The sequence below is a fragment of the Musa acuminata genome, chromosome BXJ3-6 (genome assembly GCF_036884655.1).
Source record: "Musa acuminata AAA Group cultivar baxijiao chromosome BXJ3-6, Cavendish_Baxijiao_AAA, whole genome shotgun sequence".
Taxonomy (NCBI): Eukaryota; Viridiplantae; Streptophyta; class Magnoliopsida; order Zingiberales; family Musaceae; genus Musa; species Musa acuminata.
In genome coordinates this window covers 40,635,169-40,651,564 of record NC_088354.1, presented here as the reverse complement: position 1 = coordinate 40,651,564, position 16,396 = coordinate 40,635,169, and the positions used below count along the sequence as shown (strand labels likewise).

The window sequence follows — 16,396 nt, the reverse complement described above, 5'->3', positions numbered from 1 at the left end:
ACTGCAGAAGCACAGTGGTTCAGATAAATGATAGTGTTTCGGCCTCGGAAAGCAGCAACCTCCGCTGCGGTTGCTCTTTTGCTTTATCTCAAAGCGAAAAGCACAAAACGCCTGATGCGTGACAGTCCATCTTAATTCCATGCTGTCACCCCTTAGTTTTTCGTTAAAGCGAGGGAACTCGTGCTTTAGGAATCCTAACAGTTGAATGTGACGATGAGAAGCAATGTAAATAGATGCAAAAGGAACAGTGAAAGAGAGGAATATGTTCTTCGTAGGAAAAGGGAATGTGAATTAGGGAGCCATGAGGAACTAATGGATGATACACAGGCAAGCTTTAGTGATTGATGGGGGGGTTGAGTTGGGGCCTAACGAATCCAAAGGAGAAGTGGGGTGGGTAGAGGGGGCATAGCTGCAGCAGTAAGACGGCAATAAAAAAGCATAAAGAAAACTCACTCAGCACAAAAAACTAAGTACCAATACATATTGTTTTTGGGGGTTGCATCGATAAGAGCGCTTCCTTGTTGTTGTAAGAGGGAATTCTAAAGCTAGTCTTTCGTTTGCTGGTGCCCTATTCCCCCCACACATCCCTCCTTTAGTGCTTGCTCAGTAAGGGAACCACCGGAAAGATACTTGGCTTCCCGAGGATTGTGTTCCAATCTCTTTATTCATACCTGACAGAACCTTCTAAAACAGCCTTGGATTTGCTTCGGTTGCAGCCATATATGATTGAAGTGAATCTGATTTCTCTAGGCGTTTTTGGGTCACTGAGCTTTATGCTTTTAGACCAAACCCCGTATGTGATATATGGGAGGACTGTATCCACAGGAATAGAGCACATGAAGAGTAGGATCTGCCTTTTAATTCTAAACCGGAAGCGCCTCCTATCTCTGTGGCTGACGGGAGGACCAATGGATTCTCACACTCGTAGGCTCCTCCTTAAGGTGCTTCTATGCGTTGTGTTGTTGTCATCTTGGAAGCCAGAGCAGGTGTGCGGCCTGAGAAACGTAGGCCTCGTTCTCCGGCGGAACGAAGAGCAAACCGCGGTAGCAAAGAGCCAACGCTTCCTCGCCAGCGTTGATGCTGTCGACATTGACGCGAGCAAGAAACCTGCGGCCGGCCCGTCGCCTGTCGATCCTTACAGCGCGAGCAAACGTCGAGTGCGAAGAGGGTCAGATCCCATTCACAACCGGTGCTGAAGCTTTCAGATTGAGAAGCCGCAGGGAAACAACCAAAGCTCGGGGGGAGATACCCATCATGCAGAGGAACTACAAAGAGGCCACGAGGTTTTGGTAATTGTAACGCTTTGTTTCTTTGTTCCTCATTTGACAGTGTATCTCTCTTGTTCCATCACCCAATGGTTTTGCCACAGAGCTCTACCTGTACATAACTGTTTAAGGGCATAACTGTACATAACGAGTTGGATGTTCAAATCAAATCCATCACGGTGGCTGGCTTGATCCAGCAGCAGCTATCGAGAAATCTTATACGAAAAATTCTAATCGAAAGCAATCTGGTCAACTTTGGGCAGTAGATAAGATCAAGATCGACATGTTCTACCAACATGACTTCATCATTGGCTCATTTTGCGACAGGCAGTAATCACATAGCCATTAAGCTCTAATTTATTGCCTAATCTGTAATCTAGTTAGAGAGGTGACTTGAAGCCACAACACATGATACAGTGTCGAGAGATAAAACTCAAATCTAATGCTATAAAACAAATATTTATAGTCAACACAGATCTTTCTATAGAGATACGAAACTCACAGGAGGACGATAAGAGACTAATGCCAACGATGAACCTCGGTGACAGAGTGCCATAAATTGTAGGAACTCAATAGGTACCAAAGTTTTCCTTCTCATGAGAAACCCTGAAAAGATGAGGTAAAGCAATTGTTTTCTTGCCACTGGTTTTCCATTTCTGGAACTTGAATCCCGATTACTTTGAAGGATATTGTTCTGTTTTGCAGAACTAGGGATGCTGCCAAACAAGAAAGAAGAGTGTATGATACAGAAGATGAAAGCATGATTTTAAATAACTCTCCAAAGGCTAGTTAAAACTAATCTAATATACAAAGATATAAGGTTTGACAAATTTAGAAAAAATGATCCACCTTTGATGTGACAAGCTGTTTCGTTGCAGAGCATTTCTTCTCATCAGAGCATGTACTTTTGCTTCATGGCTATTGGCAAGAAAAATAACTGAGCTTTATTAGAATTAATACAACATAAGGTTTGGATCCAGAAAACAAATCCCAAGTCACCTATTACAGTACTCCAATTTTGCCGCCTTCATCAGGTTACTTTTCACATTGGACAAGCTATTACTCGGTCCAATTCCTATAATCAGTCATCAAACATGTTAATTTGGAAAAACTACTATATATACATCATATGTTTTTTGTGATCTAGCAAAGTTGGTTGCTGCAGCAACCAGCATTTAGTTCACTTTTTTCGGACATTCACAATCCTCAAAATAAAACACATCAAACACAGGAATAAAGAAGTTACCTCGCCGGTGGTCTCTCTTATTTTTTGAGGGTGGAATTTTAGAACAAATTTGGATTTTCCGACTTTGTTTCTCTTCAAAGAACAAAAAGTAACAATTACAAAACATCTACAAACATTTTCAAATGATGTAAAAATAATGTGTTAGCTTATTAATTTCAACCTTAATTGGTAGAATAATTTACCAACCTAGAACAATGAGAACAATTTGTTAATCTAGAATGACTTCATTAGTCCTTGCAAGCTAAATGACTTCTTCAAAATTTTGCAAGATAAACACCAGACTTATTGGCATCAGACAAAACGAGAGACTTCACGATCCCAAACTTAGTCCAAAAATGTTAACAATAAACAACAGCTTGTTGATAAAAGGCTATTTCTCTCTTGATAATAAATATTAATAAGGCAGTCTTAATGATTATGATCTAGAATTCCAACTTAACTGCCATATATATGGTCTGCCCCAAGGCCAATGCTTCAATAAGCAGAGCAGGCCACTATTGGCCCTTTAAACACAATACTTAGATTAGACAACAAAACCAATACCACCAATTTTTAGGCAAAGCCCAATCTTGGTCACAAATGCATATCATGTGAGAGTTGGGTTCCAAATGTAAATACTACATTAAATTTTAACCACTAACAAATGATGGAACAACTTATGCTAATACATAGAAATGGATTTTTATAATTATGTCATAATTATCCTCAAATATAACATGTTTTGTTTGATAGCATTCAATCAAACCTACAACTTGTTGATCGGGTAATGCTCAAGCCCGACATGTGTCATGAAATTATAAAAAAAGTAGGAAAATTACATGTCTTGAGGACTCAAATGTACAATCTGCTACTATGACACCATGTTGGGATTATTCCTGAGAATCCTTATAATTTGACAGTTCAAACAATCAACATTTTCCATAGGGAAAAAGTTCAGCTATAAAAACTCAAGCGAGAAGCCTATACAGCATAATCACAAAATGAAACACTATGTGCTTCTGCACCTATCAGACAATAGTTGCAGACAGACATCTGATTTATTTGTCTTAAATACTTATATTGCCACAGTGAAAATGCACCTGTGATGAAAGCAGCATTCTGAAGCTAGATGCTGTTCAACTTAGCAATGTACCAGTTGGTGCAGTTCAAACAATACTCCATGCTACAGAACATATAATTAACAGGCACAAAATATAAAAGTGTATGATGACTCTCTAGCTTGACTCTCTGCATAATTCTGTTTAAGTTTCTTGGCCATTCTATTTTTAGCTTCTTTCCTTTCCTTTTGCTTTGCCTACAAGCAAGTCATGCAAATTCAACACGCCATATATCTTTTGAAATATAAATTTATAGACAATAGACATGACATCCTAAGATTTCCTTTTAGCAATCTCTGCAGAACTTCTATGCCAAGAATGTGGTTGGCATGGTTCTTGGTTAGTGATTCTATTTCTTCACCCAGAAAATTATAGATTGGCCAAAAAATCACTTATAACAAGAGCAGAAAATCCTAGCAAAATGATGCAGCACCTCATAGAGCAGTCTCCACTTCTGTTTCATCCTGTTGATCACAGTATTTGCACTCTCCACTCCAAATTGTTGCTCATAGAATCTTTTCCACGAGTCATCTGTCACTGGACTGAGGTCCCTTCCCTAAAATGGCATAGTAAAATCAATTATCAATGGTAGTGACTCAGAAAGCTTAAGATTAATACGAAGACCATGACCATGTAAGAATTTCAAAAGAGGACTGATAGCAACGCATGACTTTCTTTCGTTGAGTTCTCAATGTGGGTCAACTCATTAATGTTACAGTGAGGTAAGATGTCCTTCAAGAGGTGTAACTCCATGTCTCCAACATCTTCGATGTACCTAAGGCTAGCGATCGCCGTGCCCATGCATAGTGATACGGCATGTTTTGGAACCCCGGACACGTCACCACTGACGCCACACGCCAAGTTAGAACCGTACCAAGAAGCTGTTCCACCTGTCCTGTCCCGAGAGCTCGGGGCGATGCCGTCTGACGCGGCATTGCACGCCCTGAGACGGCGGCTGGTCAGAGGCATCGTCTCATCCCTCGAGGGTCGGCGGCCACGTCGAATCGACGTGCTACCGACCCTCGTGCAATAGTATAAAGCCCCGGGTTAGTTTCCGGCCAGAGGGGGCAATAAAAGAATTCTACCCACTACTGACTTGATCGTCGAAGGGATCAAAGTTGGGAACTATCCGACGAAAGCCATTTTTGCAGGGAAGTGTCACCACCTACGGCTCGCGAACGTCCCACCTTGGAAATCCCCGACCGACGTCCCCAATGCGAGCCGTCAACTGGCCCGGATCCCGACCGATGCTAACCAGCACCCCTTCCCGAGGGCACGGCTACCTCGTCATTCAGCTCATTCCACGTAAGACTCCCGACATCGACCGACGGACCTAGCTACGCTGACTCATCAGCAACAGTATATTTGTTCGTTAACACATAGCTCCACCAATGTGGGAACTTTCCTGCGGGATTCCATTCACCACTACAGATCTTGATCTGCGGAACCGTTTAGATCCCGCAAATTGAATGTTCACGCTCTAGTTATCTCTGCATTTAGGGTAGATTCCTACTAAACAATAGCACACTATACAAAGCATAGATTCCATCCAAGAAACAAACACAACAAAAAAGATGACAAAGGAACGGATTCGATTGATTAAAGGTAAATTTTGTAGAACAGAAATATCACATAAAAAAAACAATCAATTCCCCCAAATCGAGTGACAGAAAGAGGGTTGAATGGATATCTAATTCTGGTTCCGTGCGATCCGAAGATAACCGAATCGAAAATGCCGAAGGAAAATTAGATCGTGAAAGAATCCATATCTCATCAAACCACACCTCGATCGTACGACCATATGGAGGAGAGACGAGCCGAGACGAGAAAGAAGAGGACTTTGTGGTTATAATTTATAATATTTCTAAATCTTTTCATATAAATCGCCGGAAAAAAGAGTCGTAAATGTAACAGACTACGGATTCACTGGGCCAGGCTGCACAATGTCACTGAGTCAGCCCAAAAATAAGTCTTCTAGGGATGCTATGACACGCAGCGTGATACGCTACCGCTAAGCGTTCGCTTTGTGATTGCAGCTATAGGAGAAGAATTGATGCATCTTTTGTTGAGAACCGCCTGCTAAAAGCAGAATGATGATGATAAATTTTGTAAGGTTTAAGTAAATCATGTAGTGTTTTTCTATAAATTTACATTAATATACAACTTTTTTTTGAGGAAAAAAATACTATTTTGTTTTTTAAATAATAATATAAACTATAGAAGGGAAGAAATAAAAGAAAGTGATGGAAACTAAAGATGAGAATAGATAAATATTATAAATGTTTATTACTGGAATAAAAATTAATGCATATGACAAAAAGAAAAAAAGGCAACCGTTAACATAAGTAGTTAATGAGTCTTTTTATTTCTTTTACAGCAGCGTCGCTGTCGAATTCAAATATATCTTGGTGGAAGAGGGTAACATTTGGGAAGTCTTGGAAGCCTCGAGGTCTTCTCAGAATAGGAACGCGAAAGATCGAATGTTGAGGTTCCGAAATTTCTTCTGCCGATCGAAGCTCGCCGCCACCGTTATCTGGATCTCCGTTTCCGTCCTTGTCTACCTCGCGTTTCGAATCTCCCTGGAGAGCTCCGATCCCTCCCGGGCGCTCGTCACATCCTCCGATTCCGGTAATTTTCAACCATAATTTTCCCTAATTTTTTCAATATAAAATCTTTCATCAGTGGAGATAGTTTGTGCGACGGATTAATGAACCGAACGAATGGGTTCGTGGACATATTCCTGATGAATCGGGAAATCCCTTTTTGTTTTCTCTTTCGATTTGGTTACTTGGACAGACGGATCATTGTATCGCGATTAAATAATTTTATGTTTTTGGATCAGAGTCTAGGATGTCGATCTTGGAGCGGCGGAAGATTTTGTATGATAAGATGGCTAAGGACTTGGATGAGCACGGCGCAGCATTCTTGAAGCACGGAGAGACTTCACAGTCACTGTCGATTTCAGATCTATTTGAGCAGAAAAATGATTCTGTTACTCCGGTGCTGAAGGTGGATTAGTCTTTGTTGACGCTTTACTTTGTTTGTTCTTGAGGATTTTATTTTTCACTATTGGCTTTGATTGTTGTATAATTATTTTTGTTCAAATAGATGGCGGACCCTCCTGTTCGGGCAACGGTGCTTCACTTGAACAGTGAACACTCAATACCAATTTCGTATGTGATACTCACATTATCTGAAGTCTGTTTGTGGAGAATACTTTGCAGTTAAATGAGCTGTCTGTTTAGTTTTCAGATACTTGAGAGGGTTTTAACACTATCTTATTGATTGGGGAGTTATCCAGAAAAGGAAAAGTCTTATCGACTTTAAATGCATGATATTAGTGATTTGTTATGGAGACCTAAGTTAGATATCTGCATTATATCTGCTTTAGCGAGATCTTAGTATTCTTATTTTTTTACTTAATTCAAATTCAATGCTGTAGCTCTGGTTTCTGCATTATATCTGATTTAATTATTAAATGATGTAGCTCTGACTTCTCAATCACACCAAATTGTCAGCAAATCACAATAAAATGCGAAATATTGTCATTATTTAACTCATTTTGAATCTTTATTTTTTAAGAAGGGATTTTGACAGCTGGAATTCGATTCAATAAACATTTAAAAAAAGGAAAAAAATAACTTGTTGTGACCAGCAAGAATAACTTTTGAAATACACTCTGACTTGCATGTGCAAATAAGAAAGAATTATGAATCTATCTTATATGTTCTCTAGTTAATTATTCATTTGCTTTTGTTGAAGTTTGGAGATACTTCTTTACAGGATTGTGTAGTGTTAAAATGATTGGTTCAAATAGAGAAGTGTTTGAAGTATTGTCTAGGCATTAATTAATCTGTAGGTGAAGAGGAATGTTTTATAATATAGTTATGGGCATTGATACTTCATGGATCCACATACTTGTCCCTTTAAGAGATAGAATATCTGAAGAAGCAGTGTAGTATAGAAGCCAAATATGAGATGAATTCCCAGTTGGTGATGTTATTGGGTCCCTATCCATTCTATTGTTAGGTTGCATCTGGATAAGGGTCTTGCAACAAGAGGACGGGCCTGAGTCAAGCCTTGGGTTTGAGGACAAGTATATACCAGAACTTCTAAAAAAGACATAACTTGAAATGTAAGATACAATTTTTAGTTACCATTTGATAGGACAAAATACTATATATAAAAAGTGCTTGGTCATCCTTTTTGGCGAACTTAGATGGTTATCTCAGTTTGCACTAAGTATACTCAACGCTCATAACTTAGAGGACATGGTAAGATTTCCTGCAATATGATGTTCATAAACAAAATGAGTTACTTTAGTCACAATATTCGACACATAAAAATAATTTTCGTTTTCAGTCTCTTCTAGCAGTTTGTTTGAATGTTAGATGTCTTTAGCATCCTCAGAAACATTGTTTTTTATTGTTTCAGTTTCGGCTTTCCTGGAGTATATAGCCTCACAGAGTTTTGTTTCAGTTTCAGTTTCACAGAGTTTTGTTGCAGAGAGTGTGTGTATATAGCCTCCATTAAATTTTCATCAAAAAAATTCTTTGCTTTATTCATTTTACTGATCGTGGCAGGGAAGCAGTTAGAGAGATATTTCTTCCCTATTTTAACGGAGGTAATGCACTGTATACCACTTTTGCACTTTGCAGCCCTTGTGACTCCTACAAATGATATATGTAAACTAAGAAGAAACTTCAAAATTTAATTTCATGTCTGTAAATGTTCTTCATTAGTATGACACTTCAATTGGTGTCATCTTCCTTGCAAAAAAACATCAGCTGAACCTGCAAATTGTTTTATTCGAGGTCAATTGTCTTTCTCAGTACTAATTATTTAATTTATGAATTCTTCACATTTTCTGGTATCATATAGCTGACATTATTATTTTTCACTATATTCAGTTATCTGGTTTCAAAATGTGAGCATATACCACTCGAGCATGTTTCACGCATCCCATCATATCACACCTGTAACTGCAACCGATGATGAGGTATGTGGAATTTTTTTATTATTACTATTGTGCTTATTTGGCATTTCTTCTTGTATTGATGTGGTCTGTCTTATTTCTTGAGATTGAAGATGAGGCAAACACTGTAAGAGGTGTTGCAGAAGTTCTGTGCCCTCTGAAAATTGTCTTGGATAGAGTCGTGTTGACATCGACAGGTGTGCTACTGGGATGCTGGCAGGTTCACCTGATACTTCTTTTTCTGTGGCTTTCATCTTATTAGACTTGTTCTCATTCATTATATTTTCATTTGCTGTCAGATCAACTGTAAATAACTTACTCCAGATAGCCACCTATATCTGCTGCAAAATGCAAAAAACAAGTATCTAGTGCTACCCCTTTGATGTAGCCATGATTTATATTAAAATTTAATGAAACTTGTTTGCATTTGATATAATCTTGCACTAGTCCATTTTGGTTTCCATTTTGTGACTCAATCTAGTAGTTATTCTTGTTTTTATCATAAGAATTAGATTTTGTTAGGTTGAGTTATTGTTTTTAGTTTAAGCTCGTCACTCAGAACTGACTACAGGTTGTCAGTTCTCTCTGGGATTTAATGGTAGCATTGATAGTAATCATAAATTACTTAAATTTGTCTAATTGAACTCAAAGCCTTTTGCGGTCAGTAATACAGTAGCTAATTTGTCCAAGTGAATGGCAATGTGAAGGGAGCATAAGGATGATGACAGATAAAAAGCTTGATTCTATGGTGTACGAAGCTAAAATTTCAGTTGAATTTCATTAGGATTGAACACAAACAAGCTTCAGCATGGTGTTGACTGCAAAATTTCAGTTGAATTTCATTAGGATTGAACACAAACAAGCTTCAGCATGGTGTTGACTGCATTGAAGAGCATTATGCAATTCTTTCCATCGTTAAGATACAGAACAGTAATGCTTCTTAATTCACCACTATAAATGGAGAACAATCCATAATTCCATATAATTTGGAGATAGCTTTGTGATATTTTCATCCTGCTTGTGTATGTTTTCAAGAAAGAAGCAAAGAATTAATTGAAGTGTGGGTACCACAGGGTTTTGAATTACCACTTCAGAAACAAGGTGCACTTGAGGGAAGGAAATTTGGTACAGTATGTTCCTTGTCCACAAGGAATAAACAGCGTGAGACAAATCTATTTTGCACTTAAACCATCATGGTCAAGTGACTTTGAAGGACTAAGTTGGGCTTTTTTAGTTCTGTCATCTGAGCAATAAAAGAAAAAGGGTGTACCCAGGAGCACATATACTTCCGCCGCTGTGAGGTTTGGGGAGGGTCAATGTGTGCGGCCTTATTTGTAAATATAGAGAGGTTGTTTCCGCATTAGAACATAAATTATTAGACAACACAACTTGACTTCAGACCCATCCACATAATTGAATGGATTTTGGACTCATCATCATCATGGTTAAGGCATGAATGGCCAAGCTAGAGGAATAACACGACCTTAAAACAAAGTTCCATGTGTAGGTTGGCTATGGGTTCAGTTTCAGTATCCCGTGTGGGGCTCTCTCTTGCCATGTCGCTCTCTAGAATAACTTGGACATGTTCATTTACTAGTATAAGAACTTGTAGGAAAGTTGACCTAGGTTGGTCATGGTTTGATTAGTCAACCAATCCTATTTTTAATGGCTGACTAAATTAAGGTTTCTTGGTTAAAAATAATGGACAATCCAGCAGTACTATTTTTCATTGGAGCTGCCCCAAAGTGTGACAGAAAAGAACTAGAGACGTCCCTAATCGATATAAGAAAAGAATAATACCATAAGGACAACCATCTGTGTTAAAATGGAAAACATTTCAGCAAATTTGATGAAGTTGTCATCTCTAATGACAAATTGAAGTGGTCTCTAGAGTTCAAATAAAGTTCCAATTGATATTCAAAAACCTATAGTACAGCTTTGTCTAGTAATTTTCCTATCAAAATTTGAATTTTTATGATTTTTGGAGTTATATTTCAGAGAACCTTTTTGGGATGACTCCATAACTCTTATAAAGATATGTTGGCAGTCTTCTTGTGTTATTATCGAAATGATTAACAAAGTTGCCTATTTACTTTTTTCTCTTTCCTCTTTTCCTGTATTTAGCTTCCTCTCTTTTCTTTCTTTTCTTCTCTCTAAAAGGTTACTATTATCCCTGGAAGCGAGACAATACCTGATAGCAGGTGGCATATCTTATTGATCAAATTCTGAATCTAGTGAATTTCTGGCCTCTAATTTGACCAGATAGGACCTGATTTCTATCCTATTTAATACATTTCATAAAAGCCTCATTGTACTTAATTTGTGATTCTACTGCATTACTTATATGGTTTTTTCCCTTCATAAAGATTTCAACTTTCTGTGTATTTTATTTAAGAATTGCTTCCCATAATGCTGATTGGATCATTGATTGAGATGTTTACACCATCTTATTCTATCGTGGTTGGAATGCCACTCTAAAAGTTGTTTTTTGTTAACCTTTTCGTTCCCTTTTTCCTTATCATTGTGGTTGCTTGAGTCTCAACCAAGTGCTCTTCCAACTATCATATCTGTTTATTCTCTTGAATGACCAGGTGACCTCTGGTACTGATCCCGCTGTTATTCGGGCTAAACTGAGAGACGCCCTTCCACGTGCACCTAAAAAGCAACTGGTAAGAGAAGCTGGTTATTTTACTTCCAATGATCTATTTCTCCATTGATGTGACTATGTGATGCAGCATTGCATAGAATAGGAGCCTGATCAAATGGATTTCTTTTGAAATGTAGAATTATAATGTACACAAAGTATCCTCGTGTAAACTGTCATGTGCACCATGATTGTTATCATTGTTATTGTTATAGTTATCATCATTATCTAGCAAAATTGCACACACACACAGATCTTACTGCAAAAACCTGATCTTACTGCCGCTACTCTTAGTTTAAGTAAAAACCTGATAATAAGCTTGGTTTATATTGGTACCTTTATAGGGTTACCTTCTGATAAGCCCTGTTCTGGATTGGACCCGGTGAAATCACCAAATCCACATCCCATTTTCTAGTCAGATTGGTAAATATCAGTTAATATTGGCCAGTCTGATTGGGTTTTTATATCTTATTTGAGATCATTTAGGTTTTTCATATTTTTGTATATTTCTTTAACTAAAACAAAATAATGTTAACCATTTGAAAAGTGATTAAATTAGGTATTTTGGGTGGATGTTAACCACTGAGATACAAAGGATCTTAATAGTTGCAGAGATATATGCTATAATGGTAAAAATGCTATTTTCGGAATTTGTAAAGTATATGAAAGCTCTTATTATTATTGTTGTTGTTGATCTGTTGCATTGAGACATGCCATTCTTCTGAAATTCTCTTTCTTTTGTACAGTATGATTCCGTTCTACTTCATACTTCATTTGCAAGACTTCTTGGACGTCCTAAAATCTTATTGGAGGTAACATAACAAATTGATTTTGAAATTGTATTTAGCTTGACTGATGGCTTTTGTTGGATCTTATGGATGCTTGTTGTTGTTGTCGTCATTCTCCACAACCTTCTAATTCCAGTTTAATGTGAGCATATCCTTGTATGATAGCTAAAGTTGATATCTGGTTGGTGCTACAACAAGAAACCAAAGATTGGGCATGAACTACAGGATTGGACTAAAATTAGAAAATAAGAAAACATCCCTAATGTTGTGATGTCATTGCTACAAGTTATATTTATGTAAATGCTCCAGCCTGATGACTCACTGTGCTATCCTTTTCCTGTAGAAGCTGGAAACACCTTCTAATCAACTCCAGTTGTTTCATGAGCTTGTTTCGCAGCTTAACAAGAAGCTTCAAGGTTTTGAGGTAGTATCTTGCATATATCTGGACAATTACTTTAATGAGCTGAATTTGTAGTCTGCTACTTACATCAGCTGGTTGTCCTTTTTATGTCTTGATATCATTGGCCACTGAGTTATCCTATTCTGATCATTATGTGTCTCCTATCTAGTGAATCACATCCTTTGCCCTTTGCATGTTTGTGCTGATTAACTTTATCCTTTCAGGCGACCATGTCTGAGCTCTGGTTTGTGGAAGAATATGATGTGCTGGCACTGGCATTGAATGGAAGAATGAAGACAAGGAGATTTCCTCTTAGTTGCACAGGAAATTAAGCCTATTGAAGGAGGTAACACGAATTTCATATATGTGATGATATTGAGCTATGATGATCTTCTAGATATACTGTTTGTTGAAGAACATGGATGAAACAACATGCTGCCAATGTAGAAGGGAAAACCAAGACCAGGTGATGAGTGTATAATATTCACTGGAGTTATAGTGTATCAATAGTAACAATTTGACTCAACTTTTGGCTAGTAGAATCTCGAATCAATAATTTGGCTGGTAGATTTTGACTCTACTCAGAGTAACACAACAAATATCCACATGATTTTATACAACAGATCACGAAATCAAGAGCGAGCAAGACTTTTACCAAGGATATCAACAAGTTAATTGGAAGGAAGTAGACAAAGCAAGAGAAGACCTTGGAAATAGTGATGAATAAGATGGCAATTGATCTTAATTTGTTGAGTTTGCTTGTTATATATGGGTGGTGATTTTGTTCATCATTATATCTAGTGGGGAACTCTCTAGTTTTTGTCTGCATTTTCTACTGATGAATTTGCTGATATCCCTCTTCCTTAATCTGTTTTGTCGACTCAAATTGATATCTGCTATTCTATCTTCAGTTAACGGGATGATAATGATTAATATTGTGCAAATTATTGGAAATAATATTTTGTTCTGTAGGATTATATGATAATGCATTGTATTCAGACACTGTATATAACTCTATATGTCTTAAGACTTCTTGAATTACTACCTTGGCTAAAATTATGTGGCTAAAATTACTCACATATTTTATTTCCATTCCCAAAAATGCTGGAGACGGTAAAAGTCAGTCTATTGAATGATGAGTACACATGGAATGGAGGGAAGTGATGAAGATCTTTTGCGATGACCCAAGGCAAGTCAAGCAGGGGGTAGGCAAGTCTATTGCATTATCGTTGGGCCATTCCTTTGGTCTAACTTTACATGTTTGGCCACATATATTAACAGTACATCTAACACTTTCCCTGTAACTCCTTTTTCTTTTATATTGAACAACGTACTATCCTGCTTTATCGTCTGCCTCTACCTGTAGGCTTTCATTGGATATGAATAGATGGATCCGGAAATAGACTTATTTTTCGTACTCGTAATTTTTATAGGAATATTTTACCTTAAAAAATTTTATTGGTGAATTTATTGATTTTTAAGACCTCTTTTTCATCACTCTTGTAAAATTACTCATTCGCCACCACCGTGCCTTGGATCATTGATGTATTATCGCTACTGTGGTGTATCGAGCTGAGTGGTGGTAGAGGAATATTTTTGTTAAAATAATAAAAATAAAATTTTTATCTTGGTTTTGAATATGGATCAGTTAATTCCTTATCATTTACTCATGTTTAAAATAACTTATACATTTTAAAAACTATAGCATATAAATCTCTCTTATCAAGTATGAGTTAATAGATATTAAGGTCTCCTTATATAATATGATAATTCATAATAAACTATTAATATAATGACATATATAATTTAAATTAAAAGAATTATTTTAGCTCCTGTGATTTTGGTTATGGATCATTTAAGCCCTTATGGTTTTGCTCATGTCTAAAATAATCTCTATATGTTAAAAAACATAGCATATAAGCCTCTCTTGTCAACTTCGAATTAACAAATTAACATCATTTTTATGCTTCAGAAAATAAACCCAAACTTTCCTAGAATAATCATCAATGAAAGTCAACATATACCTGGCACCACCCTTAGACTGAACTTGAGCTGGACCCCAAAGGTTTGAATGAATATAGTCAAGAGTACCTTTCGTTTTGTGAACTGCCGGAGAATTGAAGCTGACTCTTTTCTGCTTTCCAAAAATGCAGTGTTCACAAAAGTCCAGTGGCCCAGTACTCTGTCCGCAAAGTAGACCTCTTTTGCTCAATATGCTCAAACCTTTTTCGCTCATATGACCCAAACGCATATGCCATAATTTGGTGATGTCAGAATCAGACAATGATGATGACGAAACTGCAACCGAACCTGTGACAGTAGTTTCCTGCAGAATATACAAGCTACCAGACCTACAAGCTTTCATAACAACAAGGGCATTTCTAGAAACTTTCATAACTCCACCTTCAGTTGTGTATTTACACCCAAGGGCCTCTAGGGTGCCTAAAGAAATGAGATTCTTTTTCAAATCAGGAACATGTCTAACATTAGTGAGCGTCCTCACAATACCATCATGCATTTTAATTCGGATTGTTCCTCTACCAACAACATCACATGCAGCATTATTGCCCATCAAAACAATTCCACCATTACAAGATTCATATGTGGAAAACAAATCCCTATTGGGACACATGTGATAAGAACAACCTGAATCTAAAATCCATTCATTTTTAGACTTTGTCCTGTCATCAATAGCAAAGAAAATATTTCCAAAATTCTCATCAGATGCTACACTAGCTTCAGCGGATTCAATAGTTTTCTCAACAAATTTTTCCTTTTGCTTTAATTTATTTTTCAATTTAAAGCAATCAGATTTAATGTGCCCCATTTTATGACAATATCTGCATTCCAAATTTCTATGTCTGGATTTAGATCTAGATTTAGATCTACTACTGTCAAATTCTCTTTTATCCATTCTCCCCCTAACAACCAGACCCTCAGCCTGATTCTCTTTACTTTCCCCAGTGATATTCCTGTCTATCTGCTCCTTAGATTTCAGTGCAGATTTAATTTCTTGATAAGAAACTGTTTCTTTTCCATAAATCAAAGTATCATGAAAATGCTTAAAAGATTTGGGAAGAGAACACAAGAGTAACAAAGCCTTATCCTCATCATCAATTTTTGCATATATATTCTCCAAATCCATAACCAAAGAATCAAACTTATCAAGATGCAAGAGTATAGATGTACCTTCAATCATCCGAAGCATATACAGACTCTGCTTCAAGTAGAGACGATTCTCCACTGTCCTCTTCATGTACAAGGCTTTAAGCTTGTCCCACATGCTCTTAGCCGTAGTCTTCGTAGCTACCTCCCGTAAAACCTCATCAGAGAGATTTAGAATGATGCTTGATCGGGCCTTCTTATCCATACCCGCAAGATATTCCTTTGACGTACCATTTGGAATGTTCTCAGCACCCTGAAGTGCCAAATCAACTCCGTCTTGAACCAGAATGGCCTCCATCTTGAGTTGCCACATGCCAAAGTTGACATTTCTGTCGAATTTCTCGACAACAATCTTTGTTATTGTCATCGTTGCCAAAAGATCCCAAAACCTGGCTCTGATACCAGTTTGTTAGAGCTAGCCCCAGGATATTTACCAAAGGGTAATTTTGGCAACACAACAAAGACAATAAAGCGAAAATAATAAAAGCGATAAGAACAAACAGAACACCAGATATACGTGGTTCGGTCAAATGACTTTGACCTACATCCACGGAAGAAAGAGGAGCAAATTACTATTATAAAAGAGGGACTCGGTCAAATGACTTTGACCTACATCCACGGAAGAAAGAGGAGCAAATTACTATTATAAAAGAGGGACACTTACAAATGCCTTAGGAAATATTCCTAGGCCATAAAACACCTTCAGCTTCCTAAACAAGAAGACTTCAAACCATAAGCAGGTTTTCTTGTGATGCCTGCTGTACTTCTTGTGGTGTGTCTAACTTCAAAGCTCAGGCCCTTATTTATAGTTCCAAG

The 16,396-nt window shown here is 37.4% G+C and overlaps 1 protein-coding gene and 1 long non-coding RNA gene across 3 annotated transcripts; one reads left to right on the top strand and one right to left on the bottom strand.

The window, feature by feature from the left end:
- Nucleotides 1-1,596: 1,596 nt before the first annotated feature.
- On the bottom strand, nucleotides 1,597-5,464 carry LOC135639557 (uncharacterized). Its single transcript, XR_010496983.1, has 6 exons — nucleotides 5,393-5,464; nucleotides 4,042-4,164; nucleotides 2,512-2,583; nucleotides 2,265-2,340; nucleotides 2,115-2,183; nucleotides 1,597-1,981 (listed from the first exon to the last, which is right to left on the bottom strand). It is a non-coding gene; the product is annotated as an uncharacterized LOC135639557 (long non-coding RNA).
- A 559-nt stretch (nucleotides 5,465-6,023) lies between these two features.
- LOC135641674 (uncharacterized) lies at nucleotides 6,024-13,761 on the top strand. Of its 2 annotated transcripts, none has more exons than XM_065157285.1 (11): nucleotides 6,024-6,236; nucleotides 6,451-6,617; nucleotides 6,717-6,781; nucleotides 8,192-8,232; nucleotides 8,519-8,607; nucleotides 8,690-8,803; nucleotides 11,175-11,252; nucleotides 11,974-12,039; nucleotides 12,359-12,439; nucleotides 12,640-12,761; nucleotides 13,536-13,761. In XM_065157285.1, the coding sequence occupies exons 1-10, from the start codon at nucleotides 6,089-6,091 to the stop codon at nucleotides 12,745-12,747; spliced, it is 957 nt and encodes a 318-aa protein (XP_065013357.1). In that variant the 5' UTR covers nucleotides 6,024-6,088; the 3' UTR covers nucleotides 12,748-12,761; nucleotides 13,536-13,761. The 2 variants fall into 2 exon arrangements, with proteins under 2 accessions (XP_065013357.1, XP_065013356.1); XM_065157284.1 differs by having other exon boundaries at nucleotides 13,526-13,761.
- Nucleotides 13,762-16,396: the final 2,635 nt, after the last annotated feature.

Bases quoted from the DNA above. Each gene is read 5' to 3' on its own strand.
- LOC135641674 (XM_065157285.1), top strand. From the start codon at position 6,089: ATGTTGAGGTTCCGAAATTTCTTCTGCCGATCGAAGCTCGCCGCCACC. The intron at 6,618-6,716 runs GTGGATTAGTCT...TTGTTCAAATAG, and splicing joins CTGTTACTCCGGTGCTGAAG to ATGGCGGACCCTCCTGTTCG. The intron at 6,782-8,191 runs GTATGTGATACT...TGATCGTGGCAG, and splicing joins GAACACTCAATACCAATTTC to GGAAGCAGTTAGAGAGATAT.